A 22,166-nucleotide genomic window follows, 5' to 3' on the forward strand; every position below is an offset into this window, starting at 1 on the left:
TCCTGGGCTGTATCTCCCTGCGCGCAGGGTCCTGTGATACAGAATGCCTGCCCAGCAGGGAACGGAACGTGTGGCAAAGCCAATGAAATAGCAAAGTTAGAGGTTGCAGAAATGCTTTCTACAGGAGAAAGGTGAAGTCTCTGCTTCAGATTGAATGAGGCTAGAAAATATAAACCAGCAAAAGGGTCAAAAAAGGGCAGAGGAGAATGAATCAGCAAGCTGCTTGCAGGCGGTGCCATCTATATACAGCCAGAGTTCCCAGCTTTAAATCAGGCACTGTGATCTGCAGGAGGGCTAATGGGCCTGGGTTCAGCTGCACAAAAGTTCCAGTGACGGTCCAGTCAAGAGACAGAGTGAGAGCCAGATCAAGTCAGCTACCCGCCTCATATTTTCATTTTCCATCTCCGAAAGGGGGGAAAATAGTACAATACAGAATTCTCCTGTGTAGAGGCATTCAAAAGAGCGTTATTTTTTTTAACCCAATAGCACGTTCTTCACATCATACTATGAGATGTGTAATGTGCTGCAAGACTTATACCAAATGTAACGACAGAACTTTAGGCTGGTTTTGTCAATAATTCTGTAACTCTGCGCTGCTTGCTCCATAAATAAACCAGTGCATGTTTGTTTCTTCAAGAGCAGTAATTTCTTCAAAAAAGTGATGACAGCAATAAACTCTGTTGGATTTCTTTCATTTATGCCTTCCTTTGCTAGGGGCATTTGGGTTGGCGGGGAGGACATCTTCAGCTCTGCCTTTTGTGAGTCTGAACAATGATTGCACTTAATGGTGCATTTGCTTCCTCTGCGTCTCCATCCCTGGCTTCTCCCTCCTGAGTGCCCGTTCCTGCCGCTGGCTGAGCAGCGTGGCAGGTTGTCAGATCACGTCAGTCAAACCCATGATCTGACCGATACTGTCCCCACGGAATTAATAGGATCAGTTCATCACCTGGCACTGAACAGACCTCTGTCCCTCGCCTTCCTCCTCTCTTTCTTCCCTCTTTCTACCATAACATTGTCCTGGCGGAGTCTTCTCTTTTTCACCTAGAATCTTCTCCTAATGACCAATCACATTTTTCAAAGTGAATGTTTCACTAAAAACTCCCTATTTCATAAACAAGTGAAATTGAAAAAAAAAAAAAAAGGAAAGAAAAAAAACACTTCTCTATCCCTTTATTCCAAAATATCACCTAAGTACCTTTTTTACACGTCACTCCTGTGTTGCCCCATGTTTTCACCTATGATTGTGATCCCCTGTCACTCTGTTCCTCCCCTGGTGACCTGTCTTTCTCTAACAGTGTTGTTTCTCTGTTAGTTCTGTGTCTGGGCTTATTGTAAGGAGGATGTTGATTCAGGTCTCCATCTCACCGGGAACTTTCAGTTAGTGAAGGAGTCTTAGAATCAATCTGAAATCCTTTAGTGTATTGTGGTCCCCAGGAAACCCCTAATTTCTCATCCAGAATTTTGCATTTTTTTTTCTTTCTTCAGACGACACTGTCATTTTGGAAATTTTCTCTGGTGCTGCCACAAATATAAAAGTCACAGAAATTCAATTCTTCAGTCAAATGTTGCTTCTGTGATGCATATTTATGAGCACAGAACAGCTTTTAAAAATGTATTTTAACACTCAAATTATAAGTTCCTCTTGTATTTGTCTGCTAAAAAGAGTAAGCGTGTAATAAAAAACAAATAATCATTAAATGTCAGGAAAGATTGCATCTCATTTCAGTGAACACAGTAAATCGTCATGCAAGATATCCCCCATTCTTGCAATATCACTGTAGACAAAATGGGTTGTCATCACCACTGCCAGCATTCAAGCTCTAATTTACCATTATGAAGTATGTCAATCACTGAGAAATAGTCTTTAAAAGGTTCTTACTTTATTAATTTGTTGAGGATGTTTGAAGATACTAAAAGGATTTTTTACATATGCAAATACATACATGCACGTAAACATACTGTACTGTACTGCCACCGAGGGAGTAAGTCAGTAAATCTTTAAGAACCGATGTAACAGTGAATTAAATCTACTCTGTAGAAAATATGAAGGAATACTAAGGAATTTAATATCAGCAAACATGTTCCCTTTGAAACAGCAAATTAGATGTGCAGGAGGATTTTGGTCACACTTCAAAGAATCATGTGTTGAGATGGAGAGCTGGTCTGTTTACTCGTGTTCTCACCGGTGAGGTTTTTCTATGTTAAACAGGTTTTTGATTACTTCAAAGCATGTTTGAAGTCCTCACTCTGCATAGCTCACTCACAAAGACAAATACTCCTCCAAATTTGTGCAACTAATATTGCTACACATTGTATTTATAAGTCAGAAGAAACTGCAGTTTCCTATTTAACACCAAGTTAATGCCCCTTGTATTTAGCTATGACAGTGAAGGTCGTCTGACAAACGTCACGTTTCCCACTGGAGTGGTCACAAACCTGCATGGGGACATGGACAAGGCCATCACAGTGGACATCGAGTCATCTAGTCGAGAAGAAGATGTCAGCATCACTTCAAATCTGTCCTCGATCGATTCTTTCTACACCATGGTTCAAGGTAAACATGAAAGCATCATTTTAAACGAATCATTTTAAAGTACCACCAGCACCCAGATAGGATGTGCCAACACCCAGTTTCCAAGATGAACCAGAAAAGGGAAGATGAAAATATAAACCTCTAGAAATATTGGTGACATAATCTACAGTGTATATGTAATATTTATTTACTTATATAGACATATTTTAAAACCACATATAAAATAATCTCTCAACCTTGGAATACTGTCTATTTCCATTCCCATGTATTAAAACAACTTCATTCCAGCCCTTCACATGCATCCTCAGACAATTTTTGCATCACCTAAGAGTTTTCCAGAGCAGGTCTTCTGACCACCATCTCAGTACAGTAGTTTGAGACATAGCACTTTTTGAATCCATATATGATGCAGTATTTTAATCAGCATATCATGGAAATTTTAAACCAAATTACAACTACACATTCATGTAATGCCTGGAATGTCCTTTTTTCATTCCATCTATAGTCATCTGGATGCCATATCTCCATAAAGGACCCTCCTTGCCATATTCCTTTCTAAATTTGAAAAAACCTGTCTACAATGACATTTGTAATTGTGAGTTCACAACTCTAAGAATAATTAGTAAATCTATATTCAACTTTAGACTCATTTTTTTTACCTGTTCCATGAAGTAATCTCTGTAACCATCTAAAACTGCTATTTCTAGAAATCATTTCTTCCCCAAATGATCCTATATTATTTAAAAATTTTAAACTGAGGCAGTAGTCTACAATATGAGCTTTTTTGTATAAAATATAAAATGTCTTCCTTTATTGAAGTCAATTTCAGAGGGAACATTGCTTTCTATTTTTGGTATTCAAGGTATAGATATTAATCCTTTCAAAGGATCTTTGACAGGAGATGCAGGGATTGGGTGCAAGGGAGGGAAGTCTTCCAAGACCTTGGAGGTGTATACACCACCCTCCTGAGAGACCACATATGTGCCTCTTTACAAAATATTTATTTAGTGCACATCCCATGGAGGCTGAGCTCTCATTTCATCAGGCAAATGAGAAAAAGAAGTCTATTAAACTGGAGAAGGACTTCAAATTCCCCTAAAGTTTGCCTTTAATATTTAGCCAAACCTCTGACAGCATGAAATGCCAGGGATCAAAGTTGTCAAAGTCTTGTTTCTTTTTTTTTTTTTTTTTTACACAATCATCTATTTTATTTGAAAACATGTCTACACTGCATTAAGCACCAACACAGGTGTGACCAAGAAACCCACAGTCCTGTCCCCACAGGCACTGGGTCCAGTGTATGACTTGGGATGGACTGTTATTTTTCACAGTGAGGGGGGAAGAAAGGATAGGAAAGAAAAGATGGCCATTATCCCAACTCCTGTTGAGGAATCTGAACAATGAAAGTGAAAGTTATTTCAACTCATCCGACTCTTCTCATTCCCCTTCTCTCAATCAGAAATTTAGATCCCATCAAACGGGCACAACCGGCCAAGTATTTAATCCATATCTAATAGTTCATGTTTTGTGCTTCTCGTTCTTTAGATCAGTTAAGAAACAGCTACCAGATTGGTTATGATGGCTCCCTTAGAATTATCTATGCCAGCGGCCTGGACTCACACTACCAAACAGAGCCGCACGTTCTGGCCGGCACCGCTAATCCAACTGTCGCCAAAAGAAACATGACTCTGCCTGGTGAGAACGGCCAAAACTTGGTGGAGTGGAGATTCCGAAAAGAGCAAGCCCAAGGAAAAGTTAACGTCTTTGGTCGAAAGCTCAGGGTACGTACATGTCGTAGAGCAGGAGATAGCGGCAGCCCTCTGATTTGTGCAGATGACCCTGAGGGCAGGCTGCGTCTCCTGCTCACCCCGCTATGTCTACACCGAGTATGAGCACCACGCTCAGTGTGGTTCCAGTCCCACGTGGGCCTGTTCTGGCAGGTGCAGCTGGGGAGGCTGGAGGGAGGTCAGGTCGTGAGAGGGCTAAGAAAAAGCAGTAGGACACTAGAGAGAAAAGGAGACCGGGAGTGAAGGTAAAGCAATGGCCATGAAAACCAGCTCTAGACATCTTCCAGGTCACTTTCATAGGGCCGTGGTCCATTCCCAAAGTGGACTCCAGCTGCTGCTCTTCGTTCTGCTGAGCCCCAGACGCTGCTGCCACCTGCATCCCCTTTTGCTGCCTCTACTCACTGCTGCTTCCCAGGGCCCTGGGCCTTGGGCCACTGAAAACACAAGGCTAGTTCACAGGCCTCCCTTGCTCAGCTGTCCTGAAGCAGGGGTCACATGCACGCATGCACACAGCGTCACACCTGTTCTCAGATGCAGGACTTCATCAGAAGACACGAAGGCATGGATGACCGCTGTGCCCCGCACTCTGCACACCAAAGACACAGCACCTAACTAGAGTTCAAAAAAATTCGGTTCCAGATGAGGCTCTACTTTTTGCTAATAGTAAACCTTATGGGAGAATCAGAACATCTCTGAATCTGTTTCCTTATCTGTATCATGATATCTATATTATGATATAGATTATACATATCTAAATACCATAACAAGATAAGACTATAGAGAGAGAGAGAGAGAGAGAGCGCGCAATATTGCAGATAAATGAAATTTACCCTATACTACCTCTGTTTTACACCGTTGTTGTAAGAATCAGATGAGATAATGTGAAAGTACTTTGAAAACAGGCTGGGCGCGATGGCTCATGCCTATAATCCCAGCACTTTGGGAGGCCAAGGTAGGCGGATCACTTGAGGTCAGGAGTTCGATACCAGCCTGGGCAACATGGTGAAACCCCATCTCTACTAAAAATACAAAGATCAGCCAGGCGTGGTGGTGGGTGCCTGTAATCCCAGCTTCTCAGGAGGCTGAGGCAGGAGGATCACTTGAACCCATGAGGCAGAGGTTGCAGTGAGTCGAGATCATGCCACTGCACTCCAGCCTGGGAGACAGAGCAAGATTCTGTCTCAAAAAGAAAAAAAAAAACAAGAAAAGAAAAGGCATGGTTATATATTCCCTGACCCACACCCAGATAGCCTCTTCTACTCACACACCAGATGGATAGGAAAGGGCTGTTGAGCTTGCTGGATAGTAAAATTTCACTGGCAAGAGGGAGGAGTGGGAAATACTTTGTCCGGAAACTGACCACATAACATATTGCCTGCTGTTCTTGGAGACAAGTTGTAAGTAAGTGTGCACTTTTTTTCTTTGTAATACTGCTCTGCAAGACATAAAAAGAACTTAGGAAGATGAGAGGGAAAGAGAGGAAACCCAATCTGAAGTCCCTGGTTCTCTGCCTAATCCTAAATGAAGAAAACGCCTCACTTGAGGAAGGAAGAGCCCAGTGCCCACAGGCATGGGTGTTACTTTCTTTCTAAATGGCAGAGCCACAATGCCTCAGCAAGACGTTTTAGAAAATACACTATTTTAAATGGCCTGTGCCATCCCATCGAAAGGAGATCTCCAGCTGATCTGTTTGATTGCTCTCAGAGAGACAATGCCAAGATCACAGGGGAGGGTTTCTTACTTTCAAGATAAGATTGGATGTGCCAGCTCTGACTGCTAATTTCATTCCTCTGTGGATTCTGAGAGAGAAATTCTAGGGAGAAAGTGATGATATGAAAATCTGGTTTAAGGACTGAGCCTGGAGTCTGCCAAAGTAGAAAAGAGGGGAGAGAAGAGAAAGACCTGAGCCCACCAAGACAGTGAGAATCAGCCCAAAGAGCCACCCGTTTCCCTTCCACTCTTGCCTGAGACACAGGATGCCTCCTCTCTTACGTTGCATTATTTCCTAGCAGAAAATTCTGTTCATTTTTAAGTTGTGGACCTAAATTTAGCTATGTGCCTGTCACATGGTGGGCACTCAAATATTTATCCAATAAATGAAAGAATGAGGAAAGCCAGCCTTACAATATGAATTCTCTCTAAAATTCATATTGCCATTGCATCTAGATCTTCCCAAGAGAGGGGCTATGTGAACAGCACATCCTTGCAAATGTTTGACTGCTATAAACCTAACACTAGAAATAACAGGTTAAATGGAAATAATAGAGATATCATTCTCTCTGTCTATACTGTGTGTGTGTGTGTGTGTGTGTGTGTGTGTGTGTGTGTGTGTGTTTCCTGTTTCTTTTGTTTGAGATGGAGTCTCCGTTTGTCACCCCTGGAATGCAGTGGCATGATCTTGGCTTACTGCAACCTCGTCTCCCGGGTTCAAGCGATTCTCATACCTCAGCCCACCAAGTAGCTAGGACTACAGACACACGCCACCATGCCCGGCTAATTTTTGTATTTTTAGTAGAGATGGGGTGTTACCATGTTTTGGCCAGGCTGGTCTTGAACTCGGGACTTCAAGTGATCTGCCCGCCTCGGCCTCCCAAAGTGCTGGGATTACAGTCATGAGCCACCACACCTAGCCATATATATATATAAGTTTAAAAAGTAAAAAAGGCAGGGAGTAGAAATGGAAAAATCATATAAGAAACCAGCAACGTGAAAAGCATTTCTGTGAAACAGTGCATTAAGGGACAGGCTGGACACAGCAGAAAATAACAAGCACAGGAGACCGTGATAGAGATGTAAGGAAGCAGAAGACACAACTATTCTGTACTTACTTTTGTAGCTCATTTTTTTAAAAAAAGACACATAGATAGCAGTTGCTTATCTGTGCCTTATAATATTTGGTAAATATTCCTAGGTTTTATCACTGCTGGATTGTAGAACCACCCTTCAATCAATTACAAAAAAAAATTGTCATGGTGTTCTAATATTAAAATTCATCTCCTAAAGCTGCCCAGATTCAGAAGCTTAGAGAAAAAAAAATTGTAGTGAATCATTTTTAAAAAGAAAATCTCAAAATTTGAAAGCCAAACGTGTGTTTAAAGGCATGCATAAATATGATAGCATATTTAAATCTCATTATGCCAGTCACATTTGGTAGTGGCCTATTTCTCACTTTAATCTGAGCGGCACAGCCTAGTGTGGGACTGCACAATGCACTTGGCACCTGCTGACGGAGCGGACACACAAAACAACCTGTAGCAAGTTGATGCTCCAACGGGGACACAAGAGAGTCTTGATATCGTCACCCAGTGTACTGGGAAACGAGCCTGCCCTTCCTCACTTCCCCCCATGACATCTTGGATAAATCAGTGTAATCCCCCTTGCTGGCGTCACTCCCTGGGAAAAGTGTGTTGCGTCATGTTCTTTCCAAGCATATTCCAGAGGGAAGATTATAGCTGCCCGCTCCCAACATCAAAGTGACGTTGTGATTAATTACAATCATGCTGGACATGATCTTTGAAAATGGAGATTTTTTTTCCATGCTTACTTAAAAGAAGTATACATCACAAAGGAATTCATGGTGATCTCTTATTCATACACAACAAATGAATTCATTTTTATATAGCTGGAGGTGTAGCAGTGATCTGAGATAGGGTTTCACTTTTAGATTGTTATTTAAGTGTGTGTGTGTGTGTGTGTGTGTGTGTAAATAATTTTTTTTTCTTGAGACAGGGTCTTGCTGGGATGCCCAGGCTGGAGTGCAGTAGTGTGCTCTTGGCTCACTGCAGCCTCAACTTCGCAGGCTCAAGTGATCCTCCCACCCCAGGCTCCCAAGTAGCTGGGACTACAGGCACGCATCCCCACACCTGGCCAATGTTTGTATTTTTGTAGAGACAGGGTTTCACCACGTTGCCCAGGCTGGTCTCAAACTGCTGACCTTAACTGATCTGCCCGCCTCCGCCTCCCAAAATCTTGGAATTACAGACATGAGCCACCCCTCCTTGTCTTAACCTGATATTTTTAATAATAATTAAAAATATTTATTAAAAGGCTACCAGAAGACCAGATACAGTGGTTTACACCTGTAGTCCCAACACTCTGGGAAGCTGAGGCAGGTGGATTGCCTAAGCCCAGGAGTTTGAGACCAGCCAGGGCAACATGGGGAGACCCCGTCTCTACTAAAAATACAAAAATTAGCCGGCTGTGGTGGCGCACGCCTGCAGTCTCAGCTACTCACGGGGCTGAGGTGGGAGGATCACTTGAGCCCAGACAGTCGAGGCTGCAGGGAGCCGAGATCACACTATGGCTCTCCAGCCTAGGTGTCCCAGCGAGACCCTGTCTCAGGAGAAAAAAAAATCCACTGGAGCCTGAAATAATGCTGGCACTTTATGACTGTAACAAAAAAAAAGAAAAAAAAAAGATTTGAAAAGTTGCCCTGGCATCAAAAAGATGTGGTGAAGCAAAACCATGTCCTGGAACACAGGTGCCCCTGTTCACAACACCCAAAGGAGAAAGTCCAGGCATGGGAAGGAGGGTGAAAAACATGAGATCTGTTAGTATCTTTTGAAATTTTCCACACTGAATAACAGAGAGCGGTGTCTGGAAACAGTAAGAATGGTTAAAGCCTTGGCTTGTGTTGGGAATTTGGGAAGAAACACAGCCACATTCGAAGTCATTCCTCATTACTTTGGTTTGAGGATACAGGACAGGCACAGCATCCAGTGTTTGTCTGGATAAAAGAAAAATCTGAACTTATGTCCAGATGGTGGGTCTCACTGCTTCCAGATGCTTGTCGAAGTCACACACAGTGATGGCATCATCTGACCTGCACCTGGGTGTTTCAGTGTCACCTAGCCACACTCACAAACCAAAGGTGCAAATCGGAAGCCAGGGCTGGGCACGGCGACTCATGCCTGTAATCCCAGCACTTTGGGAGGCTGAGGTGGGCGGATTATCTAAGGTCAGGAGTTCGAGACCAGCCTGGCCAACATGGTGAGACCCCGTCTCTACTAAAAATACAAAAATTAGCAAGGCCCGGTGGCACATGACTGTAATCCCAGCTACTCAGGAGGCTGAGGCAGGAGAATTGCTTGAACCTGGAGGAGGAGGTTGCAGTGAGCCAAGATCATGCTACTGCACTCCAACCTGGGTGACAGAGCGGGACTCCGTCAAAAAAAAAAAAAAAATCAGAAGTCCGAGCATAGAGGCCATGAAAAGATGGGGCTCCATGCCTGTCTCCCCACAGCAGCACGTCATACCCACTCTGTGGTCCAGATTTCCCATACTCCAACCAGAGGAAACTGCAGACACGAAGGAGGGTCCAGGAAGCAGTAAAGAATTAATACAAATTAAAATGAATGCCAAGGAAAATGCAAACACATGGGCAATAATAACATGGCAGCCCTGTCCCTGGAAGCTACAGTCAGTCTTTTGTAGTTCCTCCAAAACCCAGAATAATCTAAGGAAGAAAAAAGAGGGCAACTCTAAACATTCAGGGTATTTTTTCCTTTCAAAACACAATCACAGGCACTCAAGAGCCCTAAGAAAACCATATAAATTGTGCAAAACCTCTTCTTGAGGCATCCAAAACTGGAGTGCAGATATAAGCTGAACAACTTGATTCTGCCATTTATCAATTTGATATCAAACCTTTCTACAGACTTCAAAATATATATTTGTAACATTAGCTGGTAGCTTCTTACCAGGGTACACAAAGCATTCTGCAAAGCTCAACTCATAAAGTTTCACAAAATTCACATCAGGCGGGGAGCAACTAATATGCAGACATTTCCGCATGGAGCTCACAAAGCCTCCAGCTGGCTGGTCAGAGGCAAATAAAACTCACTGAAAGACAGAGCCTAAGGGATCTAGGCCAACCTCTTTATTTACAGATGGACAAAACAGATTCAGGGGGGTTGAAAGCTGAGGTCAGGCTGCTTCAGGTCTAGAGATCAGGCTTGGGAGTCCTGGGTTCCTCCCCAGCCACTGCCCCTGACAATCTGCTGTGACACAGTGTTGCAGGGTGTCTGCCCACATCAGCTGATAGAACTGAAAAGTTAAGATGTAATTTCTAGGCCAGGCACGGTGGCTCACGCCTGTAATCCCAGCACTTTGGGAGGCCAAGGCGGGCGGATCTCCTGAGGTCAGGAGTTCGAGATGAGCCTGGCCAACATGGTGAAACCCCGTCTCTACTAAAAATACAAAAATTAGATGGGTGTGGAGGCGGGCACCTGTAATCCCAGCTACTCAGGAGGCTGAGGCAGGAGAATGGCGTGAACCCGAGAGGCGGAGGCTGCAGTGAGCCAAGATCGTACCACGGCACTCCAGCCCGGACAGCAGAGCGAGAGTCCGTCTCAAAAAAAAAAAAAAAAAAAAGGCAATTTCCCTCCAGGGCTCTTTCTGCCTTCTTGTTTTTTGTAAATCAGCTATCTGGGTGCTTCCTGCCCTCAACATCATTTCTTTTTAGCTTATCGAGCTACCATCCCCCGGACTTCACAATACTCTCCTTGAACAGCCAATTGGAAAAGTTTAAGCTTAAGGAGTATTTTTGCATGGGACGTGTTTAATGTCAATGATAGAATGCAAAAGGTAGTTTTATTCCAAATTTTACAAGTATATATGATGTATGTATATAGACATATATTTCTATATAAACATGTGAGTGGTTGTGTGTGTGTGTAAAATGGGTCAGCTGGATCTGTCCATTTTGAAGGTTCTAGCTGGAATACAGCTATATAAAATTAAGATTTTCCCATTTAATTTGTAACAGTCCAAAGAGTTAATGAGCATTTTGGAATATACAAGCCACCCCTCCCACAAAGGTGCTGTAGAAGACCAGAGAATGCATAGGCCGTGGTCTCTGCCCCTCAGAGATTCCCAGCCTGCAAACGCTGGAGACTGTTTGTAAAGCAGAATTTAATCGGGACCACATTTCTAATTGCAATAGCGAATGCTGGGTTGTGTATGCCTCGGATGGCAGACAGTAACAGCCAGATTTAGTCCAAGGTTCTGGACGTGGCACTGAGCCACAGAGACTCTGTGACAACACATGGTGCTGAATTTGTCAAATAAGTACAATATTCAGATCATGTGTATGTGTTAGTGAAGGACTCTGAAGTCCCTGCCAGTTAACCAGCTCTTCTCCAAAGAAAGAGGCCTTCTCAAAAAATTGTGACGTCGCAGCACTGGGCCAAAAGCAATGATCTTGTTTATAACCTGCTGCTATTGAAACTCATTAATAATTTACAGTAATGTGGGTTCCAACTTCTACTTAACTGCTCTTCAAAGGGCTAGAGTCACATTAACCACTGTGTTTTATTTAATGTAGCCATGATTAATTTACTAAGCAATTATTTTCCAGTGTCTTTGGGGGAGGAGCTTTGAGTCATATGAATAGGTGTCATGTTTACCACCTTTAGATTTCCTGAACAAACTTTAAAGCAAATACATTTTGGTATTTTTCTTATCAGTTGCTTTAGTTTACAAAATTTAACTGAAATGGTTTTGAACAAATGCCAGGCTTGTCTTTCTGCTTAATAAAACATTTTAAAAGAGCAGTTAATCTACTGCCTTGCACTTGTAACCCAAGAAGTTGCGAAATTAATTTACTGACAAAGAGAATCAATCATCATAAATGGTGTTTAAACAATACTGGGGACTCCGGTGTTGGAATAACGTGATTTATTTTATCATCTTGTTGGTGTTGTAACAGGTTAATGGCAGAAACCTCCTTTCGGTTGACTTTGATCGAACAACAAAGACAGAAAAGATCTATGACGACCACCGTAAATTTCTACTGAGGATCGCCTACGACACGTCTGGGCACCCGACTCTCTGGCTGCCAAGCAGCAAGCTGATGGCCGTCAATGTCACCTATTCATCCACAGGTCAAATCGCCAGCATCCAGCGAGGCACCACTAGCGAGAAAGTAGATTATGACGGACAGGGGAGGATTGTATCTCGGGTCTTTGCTGATGGTAAAACATGGAGTTACACATATTTAGAAAAGGTATGCCTGCAAACTAAGCTCAACAATAGGGAAAGGATAATTCACATTTTTCAGCCATCATCTAGAGCACTAAGGGGGAAAGAAACAGTGGCACATGACTGAGTTCCTTTTATTATTCGAAGTATCAATACAGAAGTCACATGAGCACAGCAATGATGAATTTCTGCATTAGCAAAGTAGTTTCTCCTTAGTTAAGTTCTACTGTCTGAGACCCTTTTAAGTGATTTATGATGTAAACAAACAAGCATTAACATTGTCCACCTGCCAAGCTTACACACTGACAACATTCACAAATTAGACCTTGAGCATGTAAGTCGCTTGTAAATGATTTTCGTGCTAGCTCTTTCATTTAAGAGAGAGCCTTACATTAGCACAGTTAAAGCTGTCAGCTTTGTGTTGTTCCTGGCAGAACTTCAACATAATCATAAAAAGCATGTAGATCCTAGTTATGCATTATTAACCAAAAGAGGCGATTTTCTTAGAAAGCCACACTTTTGTATACTGTGTGGCATCTTTCCTTTCTTCTTCATATAAAAAGTAAGCATCCTAGATTAGGCTGTTTCCCACTCTCGAGAACTTTTCACAGTATCAAAAATGGAGACTTAGAGTTACACGTGTGCAAAATGCTAAATGTATGCTGTGTGGCTTGGGGTATTGACTGGGTCAGAGGAAATGAAAGTAAAAGAAAGGGAAGAAAAAGGCAAGAACAATCTCGCTGTAATTCCTCTCTTAAGAAATATAATCCACCAAAGAGCATATTCATGGAATGTTTCATTTGCCTTTGAGACAAACGTTCGCCCTAAAAAATGATTCTGTGTTGAGTTCTGGTAGCTCTCAGACCCCAGAGCATGGCACCACCAGTTACCCAGCAGCATGTGCTACACACTCTACTCGGCAGTTACTGCTCCACCCCTCCTGACTCAAACGTTGCACAGAAGAACTCTTGTCACCCAGATAAATCAAATCACATCCATGTTGTCACTGTGCTCCCCTCACACAATCTTTTTCTTCACTGGAGGTGCCATGGGGAATGACTCAGTCTAAACCTAACCCCCTGAACCCTGAGCCATCCCACCTGATTCCAGCCAGTGACTGCACAGGCTACTCTTCCTGAGAACCAGTTTCAGTTCCAGAGCTCACCTCTCTTACGGCAGCCCCCGACCTCTGGCATGCTTCCAGCTAGGACCCTCATGGCCAATCTGTCTCTTGCAAACCCACCTGTCTGCTCTCCTTAGAAGAGACTCACCCTTGAGACAATGAATCGAATCACACCTGTTAGATGACAAGCCCCTAAGGCAACGTTTCTAAGTGGGAGAGGATCACAGCTTCATTCTGGAGTTTCCCCAATTTAAATTAAGTGCATTACAGAGTAACAGAAATATACAAGCACAACCCTAAAAATGTATAGTAGTGATCATAATGGGACGGGGAAATGTTTAGAGGGAGCCCAGGAGCGTATCATTGAGAAGAGCCACTGTCACAGAATGACAGAGGCAGTGACCAAGATCACCTGCATGCATCCAGGAGCATCAGAAAAGACAACAGACAGATCTTTCTCATCGTCTCTCCCAAATCCCTAACATCCACCCAGACTTTCGATGTTCTTACTGGGATGGGTGCACTAAGCCAAAACTTACTCGTAGCAAAACAAGTAATATTTTACAGACTACCATCAAATATGACTTTAGATGATTCCAAAAGTAGGTATTAATTCCTGTGAATTCAGCAATAGTCCAAGCTTTCCTTGGAAGAATGCAAACTACTAGGAACAATTCTCAGGACATTTACTACACACCCTGCACGCAAAAATTGCCCCTAGGTCTGCCCAAAGAGGAGATTCTACCGAAGCTGAGGTCAGGCAAAGGAGAAGACCTCGCAGGGCTCCCAAGCCACACATCCTCCCTGTGCCAGTGTCGTTCCATGTGGCCCAACCGGGGTTAGAGGAAGCTTCCTCAGAGGGAAGAGCCACCCACAGCCCTGTGCTACTGCTGAGCTTGACTTAACCGGCCTGGGATGACCTTCTCTCACATTTGTTGGCCTAATAAATGACTGTCATTTTGTCTTTCTGCGGTGGCTCATGAAATAGGCAGAGTTCATTTTAATATATTTACTCATTTCATAATTTACCTCCAACACAGTATGAAGTCCAGAAACCATTCTTATTGTTCCTGAGACACAAATCGGATTTGATATCCACAGAAAGAAATGGAGATTTTGTTGTCAGTACAGATGCCTTATAACAATTTAGCTGTATGTGTATATAGAATATTTCTACTAAGGGCATTTCTAGCTCTCATTCACCATGTGATTAATTTCACAATATTTTTTGGTGTTGATGCTTCATGTACACTTTATCCATTTTTGGCTAATTTTATGTCTTTATAAAATAATATTGTGAATGCTTTGCCCTTCCGCCAAGTACACTAGAAATCAAACATGATTTGAGTGGTTCTTCAGTCAAGTGAGGGGGGGAAAGCCACCTTACTAAATAATTGCTAATTATGGATGGAACTGCATTCCCCATATGCTATTTTCTCCTCAAAATATTGTGTGTAAAGCAGCTTTGATCATGCCTGTATTATGACTAATCCAGATCCATTGACAATCTGCTGGTTGGCTCTGAATGTCTGGGAAAAGAATGGTACCATCCGTCGTGACAGGCAGCACGTTGTGAATCTTGAGCCGCTAATTGCAGAACCCCTCACAATTAAGCATCCAAGCAAATTAGGCAGAGAAACGTTAACAACACACAAGGTCAAGGATAACTCAGTTAAAATGAAGATCATTTTCTCTAGTGGAATGTTTCTGTGCATTTGTGGTCACTAAATCTGCTTTTGCGTCTCCTGTTCACAAACACTGGGTAACAGAATGTTCTCTCTTTACAGTCCATGGTTCTTCTGCTTCATAGCCAGCGGCAGTATATCTTCGAATACGATATGTGGGACCGCCTGTCTGCCATCACCATGCCCAGTGTGGCTCGCCACACCATGCAGACCATCCGATCCATTGGCTACTACCGCAACATATACAACCCCCCGGAAAGCAACGCCTCCATCATCACGGACTACAACGAGGAGGGGCTGCTTCTGCAGACGGCTTTCTTGGGTACAAGTCGGAGGGTCTTATTCAAATACAGAAGGCAGACCAGACTCTCAGAAATTTTATATGATAGTACAAGAGTCAGTTTTACCTATGATGAAACAGCAGGAGTCCTAAAGACAGTAAACCTCCAGAGTGATGGTTTTATTTGCACCATTAGATACAGGCAAATTGGTCCCCTGATTGACAGGCAGATTTTCCGCTTCAGTGAAGATGGGATGGTAAATGCAAGATTTGACTATAGCTATGACAACAGCTTTCGAGTGACCAGCATGCAGGGTGTGATCAATGAAACTCCACTGCCTATTGATCTCTATCAGTTTGATGACATTTCTGGCAAAGTTGAGCAGTTTGGAAAATTTGGAGTTATATATTATGATATTAACCAGATCATTTCCACAGCTGTAATGACCTACACGAAGCACTTTGATGCTCATGGCCGTATCAAGGAAATTCAGTATGAGATATTCAGGTCGCTCATGTACTGGATTACAATTCAATATGATAACATGGGTCGGGTAACCAAGAGAGAAATTAAAATAGGGCCCTTTGCCAACACCACCAAATATGCTTATGAATATGATGTTGATGGACAGCTCCAAACAGTTTACCTCAATGAAAAGATAATGTGGCGGTACAACTATGATCTGAATGGAAACCTCCATTTATTGAACCCAAGTAACAGTGCACGTCTGACACCCCTTCGCTATGACCTGCGAGACAGAATCACTCGCCTGGGTGATGTTCAGTATCGGCTGGATGAAGATGGTTTCCTACGTCAAAGAGGCACGGAAATCTTTGAATACAGCTCCAAGGGGCTTCTAACTCGAGTTTACAGTAAAGGCAGTGGCTGGACAGTGATCTACCGTTACGATGGCCTGGGAAGGCGTGTTTCTAGCAAAACCAGTCTAGGACAGCACCTGCAGTTTTTTTATGCTGACCTAACTTATCCCACTAGGATTACTCATGTCTACAACCATTCAAGTTCAGAAATTACATCCCTGTATTACGATCTCCAAGGCCATCTTTTTGCCATGGAAATCAGCAGTGGGGATGAATTCTACATTGCGTCGGATAACACGGGGACACCACTGGCTGTGTTCAGTAGCAATGGGTTTATGCTGAAACAGATTCAGTACACTGCATACGGTGAAATCTATTTTGACTCCAATATTGACTTTCAACTGGTCATTGGATTTCATGGTGGCCTGTATGACCCACTCACCAAATTAATCCACTTTGGAGAAAGAGATTATGACATTTTGGCAGGACGGTGGACAACACCTGACATAGAAATCTGGAAAAGAATTGGGAAGGACCCAGCTCCTTTTAACTTGTACATGTTTAGGAATAACAACCCTGCAAGCAAAATCCATGACGTGAAAGATTACATCACAGGTAAGCATTTTGATTCTTTTCCAAGTGCTGGAGGACTACCATCATTAGATTAATACACAAAATAACTGGAATGGTTTTTTAAAAAACTTCATACTTTGCTCAAGCAAAGTCACATGGCTGACCTTTTAATGCGTTTATTTCTCTATGGAACCATAGAGAAATCACAAAGGGAAAATGAGACATAGTTACTTGCTATTCTGCCTGCCAGTGCCCAAGGCCACAAGTTTTTGAAATGACATGAACTCCAGTCATTTAAAGAAGGGGAACATGGGGAAGCAAAAAACATGATGAACACAGAGTCCCAAAATTGGAGTTCCAATCTCAGCTGCTCTCCCACAAGCTGTGTAGCTCTGTAAGCCACATGTTTTTTGAGTTTCCATTTCCTTAACTATAAAATTGGGATAATAGTGCCTAACTTAGGGCACAAAGATAATACCTGAAATTCCACAATAAATAGTAACTACCTTACGAATATGTCATTTTGGGTTTTTTAAATACATGTGTGAAGTTCTCATAGAGATGATTAACGTGAAACATAACACAGGGTGACACCATTTCATCCCTGGGAGGTGTTTAATTCCTGCTTCACCACCATCTCCTCAGGACAGTCACGAAGCCATTTCTCCCATCAGTTGCTTAGACAGTGGATCCTGTGTCTGGTCTCACTTCTGTCTCTTACATCACTGTCTTCATTGCCAGTGCAGTTCTTGCATGGTGACAATACTAATAGGCATACTAATTTTTCCACAAATGTGGGATAACTTTCAGGGTACAGATTTAAGATCTTTCCAAGTTTACTGCATGTTACTTTTTTAGTTATGCAAGATGTAGAACATCAGATCCCACTATTGCCACCATGGAACCACCAGCATATGAAACAGACAAGGTCCTTGCAAGCTCTACTCTAGTTCCCTTTAGTGAGCTGACTTCTTCACTCAACCTCTACTCCAAGAATTCTGAATCCTGCTGCTCCTACCTTCCATTCCTGATATACAGCACCATCATTAACCCCTCTACCACATTTATATTTCCAGGAGGAAGGTTCTTTCCTGTTGTCTATTTTTGGGCTCGGTTTAAGGTATTTCTGTTTGGTTTTGGCTTGTGTGAGATGCTCCGTTAGGCTGCCTCTTTTCCAGCTCAATATTTGAGGTGTACTGAGATGTCTGTTCTCTCAGTTCTCAAAACAGGCTCAACAGGTTGCCCCGTTCATTTCACATCTGCTTCCTACCTTTCCAGACTGCCTAAAGCATTTTATATCTCTTCCATGTGAACCAGCTGAAAGTCCCTTCTTTCTGCCTCCTGATTCAGCAGCACCCTTATTCTCATTCAGGGTTTTTCAGTACACATCTGCATTCAAATCCCATTATTTTGGCAGTACTCTTCAATACTCACGGCCCTCTGATTTTCACTGTTATGCAGACATTTTTCAGAGTAACAGAATTTTTGCCCCCAATACTCTAACATTTGGGAGAATTTTCTCCCAAAAATAAGGCCCTCCCACCCCCCAAACTCAGATACACTCTCATATACACACAAATTGTATCACTCTGCATCCTATGTGAACCACTTAGGATGTATTTCTCCGCACCACCACTACTACCACCCCATTTCCAATGGAAACAATACCAGTGGTTTTATAGCCATATGAGGCCTGGACGAAGGACCTGCCAACCTGGCAATGAGGTGGAGTCTGTGCCCTGGAGAAGGAAATGGGAATCAAGTGGCTCTCCATCATTTTGACAAGCAGTTTACCACTGGTTATTTAAGGGGCGTTGACAGGGGCTGACTGAAAGGCTGGAAAGCCCCCAGCTCCTGAATTCATCCTCTCCTAGCAACGTGGACTGCAGGGAATGCCATAGCAGCATTTTCCGAAAAACCTCAAAAGAGAGATGGAACAGCATAAAATATATTAGGTGAAATGCAATTTCAAATTTTCCAGCAATGTGCTTAATATATAAAATAATCGACACCCAACCGTACTCATAAAGCTGCAAGCCTGCTGAGTAGTTCTGTAACATTATAACCTCCAGAATAGAATAAAAGCCTTATTCTCAGCTTAATGGCTTTTGGAGTCACATGGCAATATTTTAAAATACCATCTTAAAGGTTTCCAGGTTCTTTCCCCAAAAAGTTTGTCTCCACCTGTGCACAGTGAGCCTTTGAAGTCATAGCTGATGGTAATCAGGACTTCTGTGCCCTTGGCCAGTTTTGCCAGCTTTCAGCATTCATCTTTGATTAAGAATCAACTGTTGATTTTAATACTCTCAATTTAGGGGTTTTATTAATAGAAAATGGGTTGTGGAAGTCCGCATATCCTTGGGCAATCGCTTTGGAGAGCTAACAACACGCTTCTATTTGAGACCAGCCTTTACTAACTACAAAACAAATTTCATTTGTTTTCTGCAAGTTATATCTCTCTCCTGCTGCTATGCATTGTTCTTACCCTTGCTATCACTGTTACTAGCACAGGCTGCAACTTAGCAGGAATGACGGCTTACCCAGTCTGTCTGAGCATCTATTACTCTGCAATTTTCGTAGCATTTGCCATAGTTCTGCTGTGCAGTTTCCCATCTTCATATCTAAAAACAGAGTAGGTTTAGATTTGTAGGACGAAAGCAAACATGTGCTCTTTTTCAGACTATTAATTGTGAAATTGGATTTTCTTTTTATGGTAAGAATTTAAATGTATGAAAGGACAAAACTCCAACACCTTTCATTTTGAACATTCTTCTCCTAGATGTTAACAGCTGGCTGGTGACATTTGGTTTCCATCTGCACAATGCTATTCCTGGATTCCCTGTTCCCAAATTTGATTTAACAGAACCTTCTTATGAACTTGTGAAGAGTCAGCAGTGGGATGATATACCGGTAAGAAACAAAAAGACCCACGGAAAGGTGTTAAGTAGCTTGTGTCTTATCTACCCATATCGAATGAAACCACCTTTGTGAAAACTGTACCAAGACAGTTTGTAATTTTTTGACTCTTTTAAGGGGAAAAAAACAACACTTCCTCTGCATTTGTGTTCAACAAACCAGAGGCCTGTTAAACAGGCCTAAATATGTTTTCAGCAAATGCTAATGAAAACATAGAAATGCAGCAGCTCACTTTCCAGTGCTGGCTTTCTCAAAAGAACCCCAAGAAAGCATGGACCTGAAGGCAAAACTACAATAAACAAGAGGGCCCGGAACCCATTTTACAAATTAGCAACCCACAAACAATGCTACAAAGTTCAGCTTCTTTAAAAATTAACAGTGTTTCGGCCGAGCAAGGTGGCTCATGCCCGGAATCCCAGCACTTTGGGAGGCCGAGGTGGGCGGATCACCTGAGGTCAGGAGACGAGCCTGACCAAATGGAGAAACCCCGTCTCTACTAAAAATACAAAATTAGCCGGGCGTGGTGGGGTACGCCTGTAATCCCAGCTACTCGGGAGGCTGAGGCAGGAGAATCGCTTGAAGCCGGGAGGCGGAGGTTGTGGTGAGCCAAGATCACGCCATTGCACTCCAGCCTGGGCAACAAGAGCAAAACTCCGTCTCAAAAAATAATAATAATAATTAATAGTGTTTCACAGGAAAATATTAAAAATTTAAAAAGATTAAAAATAAAAATAAATGTCCTCTGGTAAGGGTCCACCTACAACCAGGAAGATTTATGGAATTTTCCTGAGCATAATAGATCAAGAGGCCTGTAACCATTACAAGAAATAAAAGAAATATAATAGAAAATTACAAAGTCAAAGCTGCTGCTTCAGAAACTGGCACATCTAATCCCCACCAGTCAGAGATCAGAAAGGAATGCACAGCAAAATATCAGAATTTCGAGCTTACAGTAAGAATAATTAGAGATGGAGAAATGGGGTGACTCCATGATGATAAGACAGTGCAGACTTTCTTAGAGCGATTAATTCCCAGCCACCCCTTGAGCAATTTCCTATCATTTCAATGAAAACAAAGAGAAGAGGCAGCCATGGTTCACACACACACAGGCTGTCTACAGTACCAGTACCTGTTGTGGTTTCATACCTAATATAAAAGCAATTCCTTTTTCATAAGTTACAAATATAGTCATGTGTGTGCAACATTTTGATCAATGATAGACCTTGTATAAGGTGGTGATCATACAAGATTACAATATCATATATTTTTTTAAATTGAGACGGAGTCTCACTCTGTCACCCAGGCTGGAGTGCAGCCTTGACCTCCTGGGCTCAAGCGATCCTCCCACCTCAGGCTCCCAAGTATCTGGGACCACAGGCACATGCCACCACACCTAGCTAATTTTTTATTTTTCGTAGAGATGGAGTCTCCTTGTGTAGCACAGGCTGGTCTTGAACTCCTGGGCTCAAGCGATCCTCATGCCTCTGCCTACCAAAGTGCTAAGATTATAGGCATGAGCCACCAGGCTCTGCCAACACCGTATTTTTACTGTACCTCTTCTATGTTTAGATACACAAGTACTTACCATGGTGGTACAGTAGCCTTCAGTATTCAGTACAGTCACTGTATACAGGTTTGCAGCCTAGAAGCCATAGGCATCCCATATAGCCTAGGTGTGTAGTAGGCTACACCATCTAGGTTTGTGTAAGTGCACTCTGTGATGTTCACACAAGGATGAAATGGCCTAATGCCGCATTTCTCAGAATACATCCCCGTGGTTAAGCAGTGCGTGACTGTCTGTCTACACTGATATAGCGGCATGAATACATACCGAAGTTTCCTAACGCATTTGAACATGCACATCCTAACTGTGTATGACTTTCCAACATGCCTGAAAACACTTACATCTAACTGTACAAATGGACTTGCCAGCTCTTTTCCTAAGCAGCCTTTTAAATATGAGCAGCCTTTTAAATATGGTTCAAGTTCTCTGTCAAGAGAAGCACACCATAAGGACAGCAAAGGGAATCGTGGGCAAAGACATTGAGGCTGCCATAAGTGCAGAAAAACAACTGTTTCTTTCATTGCCGCAGATGAAACATGTTTTCATTTGGGAAACAATGGCCAGACAAACATCTGGTAGTATAAGAAATGGCTGAGTTAAGATGCCCCCAATTTAAAACATTTGCCAATCTAGACGGCCCACTGTCCCTAAGTCTGAGAAAAATAATTGTTTTCCTAAAGTAACAAATATCTCCAGCTGCCCCACCGTCCACTCATCCCTGTACATTTCAGTTCTGCCGTTACACTCACCATCTTCAGCTGAAAACTCTGCCAGGAGGGGGGACAGAGTTGACTTAAATGGAAGCATTTCAAAGCATACGAAGCGGGGCCCAGTGATCCGCCCTAAGTATCCCCAGCCGTTCAGATCCCTCTGTGTGTTTGGTGGCTTCTCAGTCTCCTGTGGAGA

The 22,166-nt window shown here is 42.7% G+C and overlaps 1 protein-coding gene across 8 annotated transcripts in view; it reads left to right on the forward strand.

The window, feature by feature from the left end:
* The window catches only part of TENM3 (teneurin transmembrane protein 3), a 659,662-nt gene that overhangs the window by 633,644 nt on the left and 3,852 nt on the right, over positions 1-22,166 (forward strand). For all 8 annotated transcript variants that reach the window (NM_001193929.2, XM_078001693.1, XM_078001694.1 and 5 more), the window contains 5 exon segments: positions 2,379-2,554; positions 4,079-4,314; positions 12,029-12,325; positions 15,211-16,822; positions 19,560-19,690. In NM_001193929.2, coding sequence (NP_001180858.2) covers positions 2,379-2,554; positions 4,079-4,314; positions 12,029-12,325; positions 15,211-16,822; positions 19,560-19,690 — 2,452 coding nt within the window.

This window comes from Macaca mulatta, chromosome 5 (assembly GCF_049350105.2).
Source record: "Macaca mulatta isolate MMU2019108-1 chromosome 5, T2T-MMU8v2.0, whole genome shotgun sequence".
Taxonomy (NCBI): Eukaryota; Metazoa; Chordata; class Mammalia; order Primates; family Cercopithecidae; genus Macaca; species Macaca mulatta.